The sequence below is a fragment of the Trifolium pratense genome, linkage group LG3 (genome assembly GCF_020283565.1).
Source record: "Trifolium pratense cultivar HEN17-A07 linkage group LG3, ARS_RC_1.1, whole genome shotgun sequence".
Lineage (NCBI taxonomy): Eukaryota > Viridiplantae > Streptophyta > Magnoliopsida > Fabales > Fabaceae > Trifolium > Trifolium pratense.
The window spans coordinates 42627717-42642635 of NC_060061.1; the positions used below are offsets into that span (position 1 = coordinate 42627717).

At 32.0% G+C, this 14919-nt stretch overlaps 4 protein-coding genes across 5 annotated transcripts; 1 reads left to right on the top strand and 3 right to left on the bottom strand.

The window, feature by feature from the left end:
* Window positions 1-2146: 2146 nt before the first annotated feature.
* Window positions 2147-3767, bottom strand: LOC123915146 (B3 domain-containing transcription factor VRN1-like). The gene is made up of 4 exons (XM_045966295.1): window positions 3642-3767; window positions 2767-3226; window positions 2463-2614; window positions 2147-2380 (listed from the first exon to the last, which is right to left on the bottom strand). Exons 1-4 carry the CDS (start codon window positions 3711-3713, stop codon window positions 2147-2149), a joined length of 918 nt encoding a protein of 305 aa, XP_045822251.1. The 5' UTR covers window positions 3714-3767.
* Window positions 3768-4413: 646 nt separating this feature from the next.
* Window positions 4414-6035, bottom strand: LOC123912858 (B3 domain-containing transcription factor VRN1-like). The gene is made up of 4 exons (XM_045963434.1): window positions 5911-6035; window positions 5140-5602; window positions 4842-4954; window positions 4414-4746 (listed from the first exon to the last, which is right to left on the bottom strand). Exons 1-4 carry the CDS (start codon window positions 5983-5985, stop codon window positions 4513-4515), a joined length of 885 nt encoding a protein of 294 aa, XP_045819390.1. The 5' UTR covers window positions 5986-6035; the 3' UTR covers window positions 4414-4512.
* A 2377-nt stretch (window positions 6036-8412) lies between these two features.
* Window positions 8413-10279, top strand: LOC123912859 (probable FBD-associated F-box protein At5g38565). 2 transcript variants are annotated; one of them, XM_045963438.1, is made up of 3 exons: window positions 8413-9341; window positions 9478-9612; window positions 9699-10279. In XM_045963438.1, the coding sequence occupies exons 1-3, from the start codon at window positions 8505-8507 to the stop codon at window positions 9972-9974; spliced, it is 1248 nt and encodes a 415-aa protein (XP_045819394.1). In that variant the 5' UTR covers window positions 8413-8504; the 3' UTR covers window positions 9975-10279. The 2 variants fall into 2 exon arrangements, with proteins under 2 accessions (XP_045819394.1, XP_045819393.1); XM_045963437.1 differs by having other exon boundaries at window positions 8414-9341; window positions 9475-9612.
* A 2146-nt stretch (window positions 10280-12425) lies between these two features.
* Window positions 12426-14740, bottom strand: LOC123912860 (polyphenol oxidase I, chloroplastic-like). Its single transcript, XM_045963439.1, has 2 exons — window positions 13615-14740; window positions 12426-13349 (listed from the first exon to the last, which is right to left on the bottom strand). The coding sequence occupies exons 1-2, from the start codon at window positions 14615-14617 to the stop codon at window positions 12544-12546; spliced, it is 1809 nt and encodes a 602-aa protein (XP_045819395.1). The 5' UTR covers window positions 14618-14740; the 3' UTR covers window positions 12426-12543.
* Window positions 14741-14919: the final 179 nt, after the last annotated feature.

The following is a 14919-nucleotide window of genomic DNA, read 5'->3' on the forward strand; positions in this document are numbered from 1 at the left end:
GACATCTTGTTTAAAAAAAAAGTTATGCATTGACATGCGTGTCTCGGTCAACTGCTAACTCATTTTGGGACGGAGGGAGTATGTCCTTTTTGGGTAGTACACTAGAACTGATGTTTTTTTTTGGATGATACTAATTATATGTCCTTTTGGGGTAGTACTTGATTTAAAATATGTAATTGTTACTTGTTTGCTCATTTTGAGTTATTTGAATGTGAATTTATTATTACTAACGATTTTAGTTACGTTTACATATTGTGCATTTATATATTTAACTTTAAAGTTAATTTTTAAATAACGTATCATGACCATATCGTATCGAAAATTTAGAAAAATTTCCGTATCGCCGAATCGGTATTGTGTCACGTTTCTGTGCTTTATAGCCCCACAATAGTTATTAAGGGTGGATGGCAAAACAGTAATTTTAAAGAGAAGTAATTTATTAATAATTTAGGTATTAATAGTATTTATATTATTAGTTGGACTTTACTTCACTACAAGAAATCAGCAATTTATTAGGGGCCAAAAGCCATCTATAAGTGGAATTTTTTTTTCTAGCACAACAATTGTCAATCTACCCCAACAATAATTTTGAATGGACGAATTTGCCCTCATATATAAACTAAAACCCTGAAGAAAAAAATTTGGTTACCGGAACACTTTGGAAAAAAATGTTCTGATATGTAAATTTTTTTTGGTTACCGGAACACTTTGGAAAAAAGTGTTCAGGTATATAAAATTTTTTTAATTTTTTTTTTACCCGAACAATTTGAAAAAAGTGTGTAGGTATGTCAAATTTTTCCAAATTTATTTTGTTACCTACACACTTTGGAAAAAAGTGTTCAGGTATGTAAAATTTTTCTAATTTTTTTTTGTTACCTGAACACTTTGAAAAAAAGTGTGTAGGTAAGTAAAATTTTTCCAAATTTAATAAAAGAGAAGAGTTGTGACTTGTTGGATGTTTGTGTTCCTCCATCACTTAGTGAAGAAAGAATATGAGATCTGACCCTTTTTTTTTTAAACATTTTGCAAGGGTCAAGGCCGCCACTAAATTATGGGATTGCAAAATTTACTGGCAGTTTAGGCCGCCACTAAGTTATCGGCGGCTTAAGCCGCCACTAAGTTATACGTCCTTTAAAAAACATTATTTTTTAATCTTGTGAGGGTTTTGTCTCACTTACTAAGGGTGTAGACCGCCAGTAACTTCCTGAGGGCTTAAACCCTCTATAAGTGTTATTTAAAACCGTCAATAAATGAATGTATTCTTGTAGTGGTTGAATTGTTAGTTAATTGGGTTTTTAGACCCATCTAAGGTTTTATCCATTTAGAAGTAGTATAAATGTAGTGTGTTGAACACAAATCAAACCAATGAATGAAAATGAATAAGTTATCTTTTATTGTCTTTTAGTATTTCTTAGAGTAATTTTTAATGTCTTTTACTTAGTTTAGTGTAGAACCCTAGCTTCTTAGCTTGATAGGATTATCTTCTTAGTAGTTTATATGGGAAAATTGACTTACAAATTATTAAATTTATGCAATTCAACTAACTTATAATTTTTTTTTTTTTTATTTTGCATGTAGATTTTGGCCTCTGAAAACAGTTGATACTTTCTTGGTGGTTACTTGAAAAGTGAAAGACAGGCTGTTGAGGATTTGGCAATGAAGCATGGCTTTATGTGAACTCAACTGCAGTACTGATCAGAAACACCGTGTATATATTTTGATTTTAGTGGCTACGTACAGTTGATGACATGAAGAGAAGAGATTGTTTGAGTTATGATAAAGCAATACTTGTTAAGAATTACAATAAGATGTTATAGTGCTTTACTAGCTAATTACATTAAATGTTACTCTACTGATGAATGTTACTATGATGAGGCAGTACAGTCAGATTTAACTTTTGAGGGATCATTTTATGCAGGTTTAACTTTTGAAGATTGTGAAATTTTATTTCTGCCTTTTCTCATTACATATGGAGTTGCTTAGTGGTTGTTGCAAGTTGATGTATCTAAGAGCATTCCTTCAAATATTTCAAAATCAAGTTCAACTACATCCAAAGCTAAAGGGCATTTCAATTCACCCATTTAATGGAAAGGAAAGTGCTACTATTATTCAAAATAGGTACCCCTAGATTAACTGTATCCCCCCTTTAGAAAACATGAACTTTAAAAACTAAATCTTTCTTGTTTATCAGTTCAAACACACAAACATCTCCTAGTTTCAGACCACTTTCACTTGCAAACAAGCGCCAACCGGCTGAAAGGCGACGCCCTTTTTTTCCGTCATTACAACGAAGCAGTTTCACATTCCATGATCTTTTTCCAATCTGCAGCATCACATACTTCTCTTTGTTCTCAGTAACACCTTTTAAACCTGGTATCCACTGCATAATATAACCACCAAATATATAACATATATGTTATACATAGCACTGCATGAAATAATCCAAATTTAGTGTTTGAAACCTTACCAGCAGTCCCTTTACCAGATGACAAGGCTTTATGAGAATTGTGAAAAAAGGATTGCTTGAGTTGAATTTTGCAGCAACTTCCTGAGCTCTTATCTCCCTTTGGCCAATTAAAGCATGAACTTCTTTTAGTAATGTTCTCAGTCTCACCTGGCATTTATATGTGGAATGTAAAACAATTAAGAAACCCTTGGAGAACATTGAGAGTTTTGAAGAATACTTCTGTTAGAGAATATATCTTTGGTAACTCTAACAAAATATATGTAATATTGTAAATACATGCAAATGAAATCAATACATACTTCTAACTTTCTTATGTGGTCGAGTAGAACCTAATGGTGATCTTTGTCGATTCTTCTTCCGTTTAAGCCTTTCATCCAAAATCTCAACTGATTCATCATCACTGTGATCAATACTATTGTTCTTTTCATCCAAAATCTGAACTGATTCATCATCACTATCACCAACATTGTCATTTTCATCATCATCAGTGTCACATGAAGGATCATAATCTATTTCTACTGCATTCTGGCCAAGTATGAGTACATTGAAGTTGGAAGTTCCTTTTCTATATTTAAATAACACCAAATAACCTTGTTGTAGAGAGTAACTTTGAGTAAAATCTTTCCAACCCTTTTCAAACCAAATCTCACCATTGACTTTTTTCCAATAAACTTTCCAGTTGGTGCCATCAGGAGGCTTGATCAACACTGGATTTGATAGACTAACTCCATAACTCTTTGTAAACTTATTTGGTATTTTCTGTAAAAATTAAATAACCCCTTTTTTGGTCACTAAGCAAAAGGTATCAAACATGACTTTGTCTAACATGCACACCTGAGACAAGTCTTTCACCATGCACAAATTTGTTTTCATCACTGGATCAATAAGTTTTACCGCTGGATCAATATGACATATTACATCTCATTTGATCCAATGGTGAGATGTACTTATGCATGGTGAAAAACTTGTCTCGTACTATGGACTTAGCCATCAAATATAGGTATTCCTTCTAGGAATACAACACTCATGTAAACATTCATGCGTGATGTGTATAAGTAATAAAATTTGTAGTACTAAAATAAACAGACCATATGTGAAATGCAAATATATGACATAATATTACAGAATATCATAGAAATTTGATGTAAAAAATAGTACTAATATGAATGCTTACAAGTCTTTGAAGAGTAGTTTGGAGGATGATCTTGAAGAAACGGATGGAGAGAGTAGCATTTCTCCTAGCCATGGATGATGGAGTTTGAAGTGGAGACTGGAGACTGAGTGAATAATGTGTTGTTTGATTGATTGTTTCATACAGTACACTCCAATGACATTATGGTGGTCAGAGCAAGCAAAGCTCTTTCATTTATGAATGCTTATAATTAAGCTACCTAACCTGCCTAATGTCATTATTACATCTCTAAACAAACTCATGACTCATTCGGCTCTTCATATTTGATCTTGCACATTTTTATTAGAGTTCAATAATTTATGTTTTTTTGTCAAGTAGTCTAGTGGTTAGAAAATCCACCTTAAAGATGAATAAGTTGAGTGTTCGGAGTTTGAACCCCGACTCCTACACATATAGTGTGATGTCCCTGCCAATTGAGCTAAGCGACATAATTTATGTATTTTATAGGGTTATTAAATGAATATAAAATATGAATAAAACGAGTCGGATTGTTTAGGATTGTCACATATAAATTAAGAAAGGAAAATGCTAAACAGTGTCAGGTTTTCGCGAAGTAACAAATGGTTTGAATGGTGCTTGGCTTGCGGTAGCAACGAGTTTTATTGATGTGACTGAGTTTAGTGATGCATATATATATATGAATGTGAGTTCAGCCTTTCTAGGATTTAATAAATTTGATAGAAATAAAAGAAACTTGTCATTCATGATGATGGGCAATTGAGTATTCCTTCAAATATTTCAAAATCAAGTTCAACTACAACCAAAGCTAAAGGGCATTTCACTCACCCATTTAATGGAAAGGAAAGTGCTACTATTACTCAAAATAGGTACCCCTACATTAACTTTGTCCCCTTTAGAAAACATGAACTTTAAAAACTAAATCATTCTTGTTTATCAGTTCAAACACACAAACATCTCCTGGTTTCAGTCCACTTTCACTTGCAAACAAATTCCAACCGGCTGAAAGGCGACGTCCTTTTTCTTCGTCATTACAACGAAGCAGTTTCACATTCCATGATCTTTTTCCAATCTGCAGCATCACATACTTCTCTTTGTGCTCAGTAACACCTTTTAAACTCGGTACATACTGCATAATATAAGCACCAATATATAACATATATATATGTTATACATAGCATAGCACTGCATGAAATAAACCAAATTTAGTGTTTGAAACCTTACCAGCTGACCTTTTACCAGATGATAAGGCTTTATGAGAATTGTGAAAAAAGGATTGCTTGAGATGAATTTTGCAGCTACTTCCTGAGCTCTTTTAGTAATGTTCTCAGTCTCACCTGCATTTATGTGTGCAATGTAAAACAATTAAGAAACTCTTTGAGAACATATTGAGAATTTTGAAGAATCATGCAACTAAGAATATATCTTTTGTTAACCCTTCATTTTAAATGGAAAGTTTTATAGAAAATTTCATCAAACTAATATATAATACAAAGACACAGAAAATGAAATCCATACATACCCCTAACTTTCTTATGTGGTCGAGGAGATCGACCTATTGGTGACATTTGTTTGTTCTTCTTCCGTTTAAGCCATTCATCCAAAATCTTAACTGATTCATCATCACTATGATCAATACTATTGTTCTTTCCATCTATAATCTTAACCGATTCATCATCACTATCACCAACATTGTCATTTTCATCATCATCAGTGTCAGATGAAGAACCATAGTCTATTTCCATTGCATTCTGGCCAAGTATTAGTACATTGAAGTTGGAAGTTCCTTTTCTATATTTGAATAACACCAAATAACCTTGTTGTAGAGAGTAATTTTGAGTAAAATCTTTCCAACCTTTTTCAAACCAAATCTCACCATTGACTTTTTTCCAATAAACTTTCCATTTGGTGCCATCAGGAGGATTGATCAACACTGGATTTGATAGACTCACTCCATGTCTCCTTGTAAACTTATTTGGTATTTTCTGTGAAATTAAAAGAACCCCTTTTGGTCAGTACACAAAAATAATCAAATATTCAATCCAGAAATACAACACTCATCTAAGTTGAGGAATATGGTAGATCAGAACAATGAAATTTAATAGAAATGTGAAAAACTGCAATTTAATAGATAAACAAAAAAATATGTGATAATCAACTTCTAACTATATATATATAATCAAATTTCTATTGCTTATATGTATGTGTCTGTAAGAGTAATAAACTGCAATTTAATAGATAAACAAAAAAATATGTGAATAATAAAGTAGTAGTAATTAATAGAAATGCTTACAAGTCTTTGAAGATTAGTTTGGAGGATAATCTTGAAGAAACGGATGGGGAGTTGGGTAGGACTTGTTCTAGCCATGGATGATAGAGTGAATAATGTATAGTTTGTTTGTGTATCTTTTATAGAACTACTAGTATTAGTATAGTGACATTGAAGCTTGCTAGCAAAGTTCTTCATTTATGAATTGTTGTGCTAGTAATTATAACCTACCTGCCTCTTGTCATTATTACTTCTATTCCATCAACAAAATCTTTCGACTTCTCATACTCCCTCTGTCCCAAATTAAGTGACACAGTTGACTGTTTCACGCATGCTGATACATAACTTTGACGATTAATATTTTTAATTATATATTATAGTAAAAATTATAAAAATTTGATAATTTTAAAAATACTCATCCAAACAAATCCAACAACATTTTATATACTAATATTTATTTTTATTTATTCGTTGAAAAATATGGTCAAAACAATATGTGTAAATAGTGCAATATAGTCAACTTTGTCACTCAATTTGGAACGAAAGAAGTATTTACTAGTAGTAATAATCTTCGCATTAATTTATCTTGGGAGATAAAAGGTTAAGAATTATTATTGAAGAATATTTTTTAACAAAATAAACACAATAATTACGTTACATATACAGTATTGTTTTTAATATGTGAAAATTTTTAAAAAAAGATTATAATTAAAAAAAAATTCTAGTGAGTTCCATAAATTTTTAAACAATTTAATTGCTTCAATTGAATTTTCTTCAATTATGAAAAATGATAAAGACCAATTTGTCATTTTTTGAAAATTTATAGAGATCAATTTGTTATACTTAAAAATGTATAGAGTCCAATTTAACAATTTGAAATTCCCTAATTTAATTTTGAAAAAACACCTCATAAATCGTTTCATTTTTTTTTTAAGTAATCATGGAAACAATGTAATTTACATAGAGAATTTAAATTACTCACAAAATTTAAACGAGATTAAAGGATATAAACAGACAGAGGAAAACAATGTTACACAAACAATCAATAATGTTTTATCTTTCTGTCTCATCACCCCACTCATGTATGGTTATTTTGAAACTACTTATATGACATGAAAGAGTGATGAATTCTCATTGGATGTCTGTGTAAACTTTCATTACATAGACTGCTTATCATCTTTAAACTCAATTTAAATTACCTAAAATAATTCTTTCATCCACACACGCACTCTAATGAAGTCTTTAACTAGTCTATAAAAGTTTGTCAAAAAAAAAACTAGTCTATAAAAGTACTCTCTTTAGTCTCAAATATAAAGAATTTTTTTTATAATATAATTAAAATAGAAGATAATAATATATAGTAGGAGTATAAGTTTGTTTTGAGCTCAAGATCCATCTTTTATAGCACTTAGACTAAAAGACTAAATTTTAAGTTAGTTATTTTTTCATCCTTGAATTAATTTGTACTTCTATATAGTATTTCTATATGATATTCTTCATTATTTAATTTATAATAGTTAAGTACAAAAAATATTTAAAATTAGAACTATACTATTTTTTTTTACGAGTTAATCCCTACGTCTCAAAATAATAGTTGCATTTGACTATTGTACACTTGCTGATGCACAATTTTGATCATTAATTTCTTTAGTTGTATATTACTATTAAAAATTATGGAAAATTGATATTTTGATAAAACTCCTTGAGACAAATCTATCAAGATCCTTTATTTGGCCCGTTCTATTGGAGGTGATCCGAGGCGTTTAGGTTTTTGGGAATCGATCTTGGATCGTTTAAAGAATCGTTTTTGGGAATCGATTTTGGTGGTCGTCTAGTTCTGCTTCGATATATATTATTTTAGCTTGTTAAAAAAAAATCTTATATGTTAATATTTGTCTTTATATATTAATAAAAAAATTGGTAAAATAGCTTGCATGAATAGTGCATATGGGGTCAAATTGTGACAATTAGTTTTGAAACGGAGGGAGTAACATTTTTCTTATATAATGTTGATGTAGGAGGACTAGCTACGAGCATCGAAGAAGTTGCGCGTCATCAGAAACATATGAGCTCTTACCCCGCTTATTAGGATTAGTTGTTTTTATATTTTTAAGTTTGTTTTATGTTCAATATTATTAGTTGTTAAACCGGGTTTGTCTAGTGGTGTTGGCTTGAGTCCTTGGAGTATGCTCCTCTTAAGGTCTCAAGTTCGATTCCCCCTGGTGCCAATTTCGGTGGGCTAAGTCCATACAAAGCAACTCTGACTTTAAATGGGGCCCTACAAGTGAGCGGTGAGATTGGTCCCCTTAGATTAGTTGGTCCTACAGCCGGATACCAATTTTTTTTTAAAAAAATTATTAGTTGTTATTATCCTTTTTTTATAGTTTGTTATTACTATTAGGATAGTTATCTTTAAAATTTTAAAAGATAATAGATTTAGAATAAGTTAGTTGTTATCTTTTTAAAGTTTGTTTTTATTGTAAGCCTATTTAAAAACATAAAGAGTAAATATTTTTAGAAATAAAGTAAGTTATGGTGATCATCGGAGAGTTATTAGCGTAATTTTGGCGGGAATTTTTCTTAGCGTGAAACCCTAACGGTGTGAAGAAGAAGAAGAAATGCGGCGGCCGGAGAATAGGATAAGCAAATTACCGAAAGAGATTCTATGCCGCATTCTCTCTTTCCTCCCCACCAAAGAAGCTGTTGCAACAAGCATTTTATCCAAGAGATGGATTCGTCTCTGGATCTCTGTTCCCAATCTCAACTTCACCAACATCACAATCAATAGCATCAAATCCAATAACAAATTTAACGAATCTGTTTACTCCGTTTTAGCCTCTCGTGACGGTGCTGGTTATAATCTGGACAGTTTCCATCTCGACATTCAATACGTTAATCATCACTTTGCTTATCATCGCAGTTTTCCACATGTAGTCAGATGGATCAACGTCGTTGTTCGACGCAATCTAAAGCATCTTAATCTCAATCATGACATTGATGAACCAGATACTTACGATCCTGAACGAGACGCTTACTTACCTCAACTGCCTAAGAGCATTCTCACATGTAGAACCCTTGTAAGTCTTAAACTCTGTCGATTCAGTGTGGAGGGTCTTTTGTTTGTTTCTAAAGTTGAATTTGGATTTCCCTGTCTCAAAACACTTCATTTCGATGATATTTACTTCGGTTATGGTCGAAATTTTGTTTTGCTTCTATCTGGATGTCCAATTCTTGAGGATCTACAATTATTGAATAGTTGTCACACTTTGAGTTCTAGAGATTCTGAGGTTATTCAAATGTTTCAAAGCTTAAGCTTACCCAAATTGACTAGAGCTGAAATCATGGAGAGTTTGTGGTCTCATTTTCCACTGAAAGCACTTTCAACTGTTAAGTCTCTTAGCTTAGATACATTGAAGTTGAACACATATGACCAGACAGACGATAAAGATGATGAGGTCTGTTTTATTATGAATATGATATGATGAATGCTACGTCAATCTACTTAACACCGACACAAGTGATTACATTAAATAATTTTTGTTGGTAGTTTTGCCATGATTTGATGGTTTGTTTTTTTATATAATTTAGGAGAATCCGAAGCAGCGCACTTACATTGACATTCCTATCTTTCATAATTTGATCTACTTGAAGCTCAACAATAGTTGGAAGTTGGTGGTAAAAATGCTCCATCACTGCCCTAAGCTTCAAAGTCTTGAACTTTCCAAGGTTTGTTAAGTGTAAGAATCACATTTGATTTATCTTTTGTCATCACACCTTTATGTTTTGTTTTAATTTATGTGTACTATTAATAGGGCTCAAGATATATCAGTGTTGATGATCAAGAAAATTCGGTAGAAGAACCAGAGTTAGTTCCAGAATGTGTTTCATCTTGCCTTAAAACTTGCACTATTCGGGATATAGGAGGCCTAGAAAGTGAGCTTATCTTACCAACATTTATTTTGAAGAATGCAAGAATTTTAAAAACCATGAAAGTATGGAGCGGATGGATGCAAAAAAAGTCTGAAATAGAAGAGAAATTGTCCCCATGCCCGAAAGCCTCTGCAACTTGTCAACTTTTTGTGTATTGATAACATATAGACCATGTAAGTTAGATAGAAAATTGTCCCCATCCTGCTGTTCGTTACATTAGCTTCAAACGTCCAACTGCTGGATTTGGTGGTTTGAATTTTTAGCTATTTTGAGGTCATGACTTTGTCTCGTTGCACATGTTCAGAAAAAATGGTCTTTAAGGGATTGAGTTAGTACTCGTCTTCTTGTTTATGACTTCAATTAGATCAACTGTTATCATATTTTCTGGGAATTTGTATGTTAAATTCCAAGTTTTAACTAGCCTTCATTTTTTCAGCTTTAATTTTGTCCCTGTGTGATACTGATTTTGGTACATATTTGGCTCTAATATTTTGTCAATTCCATTGGTATTAAAAATGTGGTGGCATGTTAATTTTCTGCTGACACACTGATTGACCTGCAAACGGTTGTCTTCCGATTGACGAAATAATCGGAAAATGTAAGATATAGGACAATGTTATACTTACATGTCTCTAATTATCAATTGCAATGGATAATAGGCCAACAACCGGTGTGTGAAATACATGTCTGTTTTCACCACTCAAGGGTCTCGTGTTGCATGATATAAAAAGGATCTAGCAATGACATGTTATCTCTGTGATGTAGGGAGTAAGCACAAAGAAAGAATAGAACTATATCTTGCTATTTCCCAACTGTTTATTTGTCAGCAGGAACTGTATTAGCTTTGATTCTCATTGCAGTGTTGTCCATGGTCCATGGAATTGTTCTTCCAAACAGTTTGTGGAGTGGTTACTCTTGTTTCCACTTCTGCATTCATTTTTATGTCTCAGTTCTCTATAGACGTGTCTAATTTACAATATATAGTTTGCTTGATCTTTCTAGTAATAAGGACTTTATAGTTTATGATATTGCCTAATGCTAATATCTACATTGTTCTCACTCTCAATGGTTAATGGTCATTTACTTTGATCTAATATGGAATCAGTCCCCATATTAGGTGTACCATGAGAAAATGTGGTCCACATATATATGTTAAATGGACAGAGACTAGAGAGTGCTGAAAAGTATGTATTAATGGTTACCCTGGTTGCAAGAATATTGTTAGGTAGAAGATGAAGATTCTAAAGAACTAACTTTCGATATGTGTAATTTCATGAGTGATTTCGATATGTTTAATTTCATGAGTGATTTCACTAAAGAACTAAATTACAAACTGCAAGAGTGAATAATGCAATAGAACTTGCTCCAATTTGCCCTTTACAATCATCCTTCATATATAAGCTATGTACTTCTGCTGCAACGTTTTTGCTTGCTACCATACGTAGTGGTTCCTGATTCAAGTACTTTCAAATATGTTGTCAACTGCTCCTACTGCTATGATCAAAATCTTGTTATAGATAGATAGTTTGAAAAATGCAGTCAAATGATGTTCTGCCAAGAAATGGAATAGCCCCTACCTCTGCTATGATTCTTCTACTGTTCATTCCGGTAACCAGTTTTCTTATGCCGGTTGTCTCTGGATGTTAGTTGAACCAGTTGCCACATTTGCTACCAGAAATAGCATTCTCATCCTTGGGCCTCTTGCTGCTACTCTATTGTGTTAGTGGTTGGCTCATTCAATGAGACATTATTTTCATAGCACCTAATAATTCTAAAATTTTATGTGTTATTTCAAAACTAACCTTAGACCAGCATGTAAAATAAGTCACTCTAATTAATGCACTAGCATTGGAATGAATTATTTGACTTTTTTTTTTTTTAATAATGGTACAATTAGAATTATGTATTTATAATAAAGAATAAATTTAAAGAGTGTTTTTTATTAAAATGACCAAGTAGACTAATGGCTAGAAATTTCACTTTAAAGATGAATAAGTGAAGTGTCCGGAATTCGAACCCCAACTCTTATACATACAGTACGATATCCCTACTAACTGAGCTAAACTCACATAGACAAGTGTCCAAATACTTTATTGGTATAATACAAGTAATTATTTTGTAAGAAGCAGAATAAGACATAACTTGATGGAGAAGAGAGCACTTAGGTGGCAACTGGCAACGATATTTTTTATTTTTTTTTATTTTCACCTTTTGGTTCATAGAGGAAGGGGATCCTAGTAATTCAGAGTTCTGGGTGAGTTCTGAGATAGAAACGAATTATATGATGTTAGTGCCTTAACCCAATAATTACTGTTGATTTTTTGATAAAAAATGAATAGTTGAATTCGAAACTTTACAAAACTGTACTTAGTGAATTATAACCATTATCACTTTCTAATGGTTGGGATTAACTACTTTGTACAACTGTGTGCTGCACTTAGGTGAACCATATGTATGAGATCTCTAATGTGTGATATTGAAATGGGTCATTTAATTACATGATATCAACTTCTTGTCTTTTTGCATATTTCTAAAAATTGAAGATCAACATCTCTTTATCAAAAAAGTTATAACATTTTTACAAATATAATAAAACAATATCTAAAACATCATTTCTAAACATACATAATTAATCAATCAATTCAATACATGTAGCAAAATATCTTGTTGAGCTTACAAAATTATAATTTACATACACACTTCAAAATTTAATAAATCCCACAATTCTTATTTTTGCAAAAACTCAATCATGATGTTCCCTATAATAACCTCTCCTTTACCTATCTTAGGGACCAAAGTGACCACCAAATCATCATCTTCATCAACTTCCAAATTCTCCAACACTTTTGATATACCTAACTTAAACTTTGTACTAATTTTACCATTATGCCCATGGTGCAAACTAACAAAACTACCCACAAATTCTGTTTGATCAGGATCACTCAACTCATCTTCATCATCATTAACATGAACATCAAATTTTATAGATTTATCACTTCCAAATTCAATACCTTCTATCACTAAAACCTCTTCTTCTTGTTCTTTCTCTACCTTACTCCTTAACTTCTTAGGCCTCTTCACAATGACACTTTTTATTGAATCCAAAGCTAAAGGAAAAAATGTCTTTTCCTTTGACATCAAAATTTTAGCTTTATTAGCTTCCCTTAGTTTCTTACTCTTAATTTTTGATGTAGGTTTAAAATTTAACCATGGCATATTAACATCTTGATAAACATATCCTAATTTTTTTGTATCAATAGAATCTCTTATCTTCACACGAACAAGATTGGCATTTTCATCATAAAAGAAAAAATTAAAATCTAACCAATCTAGATCATCACTATAATCTTTTCTTCCTTGTTCCAAATTTTTCCACACAGCCCACAATCTATCTAGGTTTGTATGATGAGGATAAAAAATTGGATCTCTAGCAGCTGTATAGAATGTTCCCATGTCTTCATTGTTTGGTGTATCAGAAGCACCAACCCATTTATGAACGGTGTTATGAGGAGCACTTTCAACGGAACCAATACCTGTTAGATCAATTATTTAATTAATCGAATCGACAATAATCCATTATTAAAAATTACTCCCTTCGATTTTATATATATAAGTAAAACTTAATTTTTTAGATTCATTGAAAAATTAATGTATCTAGCTAGTTTATATTACAAACTAGATATATCAAATTTTCAATGAATCTAAAAAGTTAACTTTTGCTGATATATGAAATCAGAGGGATTACGAGGATTTAAAGAATACAATTAACTTGTATCTATGTTAAATCATTCAATATACCTGGATGAGACTCATCTCCAAGTCTAAGAGGACTTCCCATGAATAATTCTTTTGTAGAAGCTAAAACCATTTGTTTGTACATAGTGGCATGGTTCAAAGAAATTTGTTTTAAAGGAGGGACAAAACTGTCATTTAGATTATAGTTAAGATCAACAACATGTGGTGGCATGTGGTTGTAGTGTCTAAGTTTATGATAAAGTGAAGAATTTAGGGGTGTGAAATATTTTGGCATTTGCATCCCTTCTATTGAGTCCCAATTCCAAAAAGGTAATGCATAATTTGGATCACCAATTAAATTTCCTAAGATTCTCTCAAAAAAATAAAGGTACATACGGTGGAAAGGAAAAAAAAGCCATGATCTATGAATGTCAACTTTTAGATTCTCAAAAGGATATTGTTGATGATAAGCACCATTACAATAAGCACAATGGATTTTGGATTGTTGATAAAAACTACGTGGGTCATCTTTAGGTAGTGCTTTCATTAGAGCAATGCCTTTTTCAAATTTGGCTATAACCTCTTCACCAACTAAGTGAAATGGTTTTCTAACTTTAAGAGGACTATTTGAAGATGCAAAGTCTTTGAAATCTTTGAATTTAAAGGGTGATGGTATAGGTGGACAACAATTGGTGTGTGTTATAGCATCATGAGGTAAACTAGCTAGAAAACACTTGCTTGCATTGAGGGAAATTGAACGGTTATGGAAAGTCGAGGGGGGTTCTGGGAGCAACAACGGATTAATGGAAGCCGGATCTTCAATGTTTTTGAAGCCAATGAAGGGATATCTCCAATTGGATCTCTTTAGAGAAAGTTTGAAGCTTTGCACTATATTGCTTTCTTGCTTATTATTGGATTGGTGGTTTGATTTTTCATGAAAGGAAGCAAAGAAATTTGACAAGGTTTCAATGGTGAAGAAATTTGAAAAGTTTGTATTCAAAGGGATCAATAATAAAATAATTAGAGCAAATAATAAAGGGAGAACAAGCTTTGAAGGAGAGGTCATGGCTGCCTTAGCTTTAAACTTCTCTACTTAATTGTTCTCAAAATGTGCATAAAATATATAGAGTATTTTTTTTTCTTTGTTACAATAATATTGTGAATTTTTTTTTGTTTTGATGTAACTTGTGAATTTGTTAGAAACGTGTAATGCGTGCGTCCTTAAAATGAAAATGAATCCTCTCCTGGTGTGATTTTTACCGGAGGGATTAATGTTAGATTTTGACATTCCATCCCTTTTTTTTACACCATGGTCAACTTGAAACAAAAAAAAAAACTTGCGGCTAGGATTTGACTGGACCCACTTTA

What these genes read in the sequence shown, in the direction of transcription:
- LOC123915146 (XM_045966295.1), bottom strand. Translation starts at nt 3,713, where the DNA reads ATGGCTAGGAGAAATGCTACTCTCTCCATCCGTTTCTTCAAGATCATC. An exon ending in AAACTACTCTTCAAAGACTT is followed by an intron (nt 3,227 to 3,641) that starts GTAAGCATTCAT and finishes TAATTTTTACAG; the next exon opens with AAAATACCAAATAAGTTTAC. An exon ending in ACCACATAAGAAAGTTAGAA is followed by an intron (nt 2,615 to 2,766) that starts GTATGTATTGAT and finishes TATAAATGCCAG; the next exon opens with GTGAGACTGAGAACATTACT.
- LOC123912858 (XM_045963434.1), bottom strand. Translation starts at nt 5,985, where the DNA reads ATGGCTAGAACAAGTCCTACCCAACTCCCCATCCGTTTCTTCAAGATT. An exon ending in ACCACATAAGAAAGTTAGGG is followed by an intron (nt 4,955 to 5,139) that starts GTATGTATGGAT and finishes ACATAAATGCAG; the next exon opens with GTGAGACTGAGAACATTACT. An exon ending in ATCTGGTAAAAGGTCAGCTG is followed by an intron (nt 4,747 to 4,841) that starts GTAAGGTTTCAA and finishes TATATTATGCAG; the next exon opens with TATGTACCGAGTTTAAAAGG.
- LOC123912859 (XM_045963437.1), top strand. Translation starts at nt 8,505, where the DNA reads ATGCGGCGGCCGGAGAATAGGATAAGCAAATTACCGAAAGAGATTCTA. An exon ending in CAGACGATAAAGATGATGAG is followed by an intron (nt 9,342 to 9,474) that starts GTCTGTTTTATT and finishes TATATAATTTAG; the next exon opens with GAGAATCCGAAGCAGCGCAC. An exon ending in AAAGTCTTGAACTTTCCAAG is followed by an intron (nt 9,613 to 9,698) that starts GTTTGTTAAGTG and finishes TACTATTAATAG; the next exon opens with GGCTCAAGATATATCAGTGT.
- LOC123912860 (XM_045963439.1), bottom strand. Translation starts at nt 14,617, where the DNA reads ATGACCTCTCCTTCAAAGCTTGTTCTCCCTTTATTATTTGCTCTAATT. An exon ending in TGGAGATGAGTCTCATCCAG is followed by an intron (nt 13,350 to 13,614) that starts GTATATTGAATG and finishes TTGATCTAACAG; the next exon opens with GTATTGGTTCCGTTGAAAGT.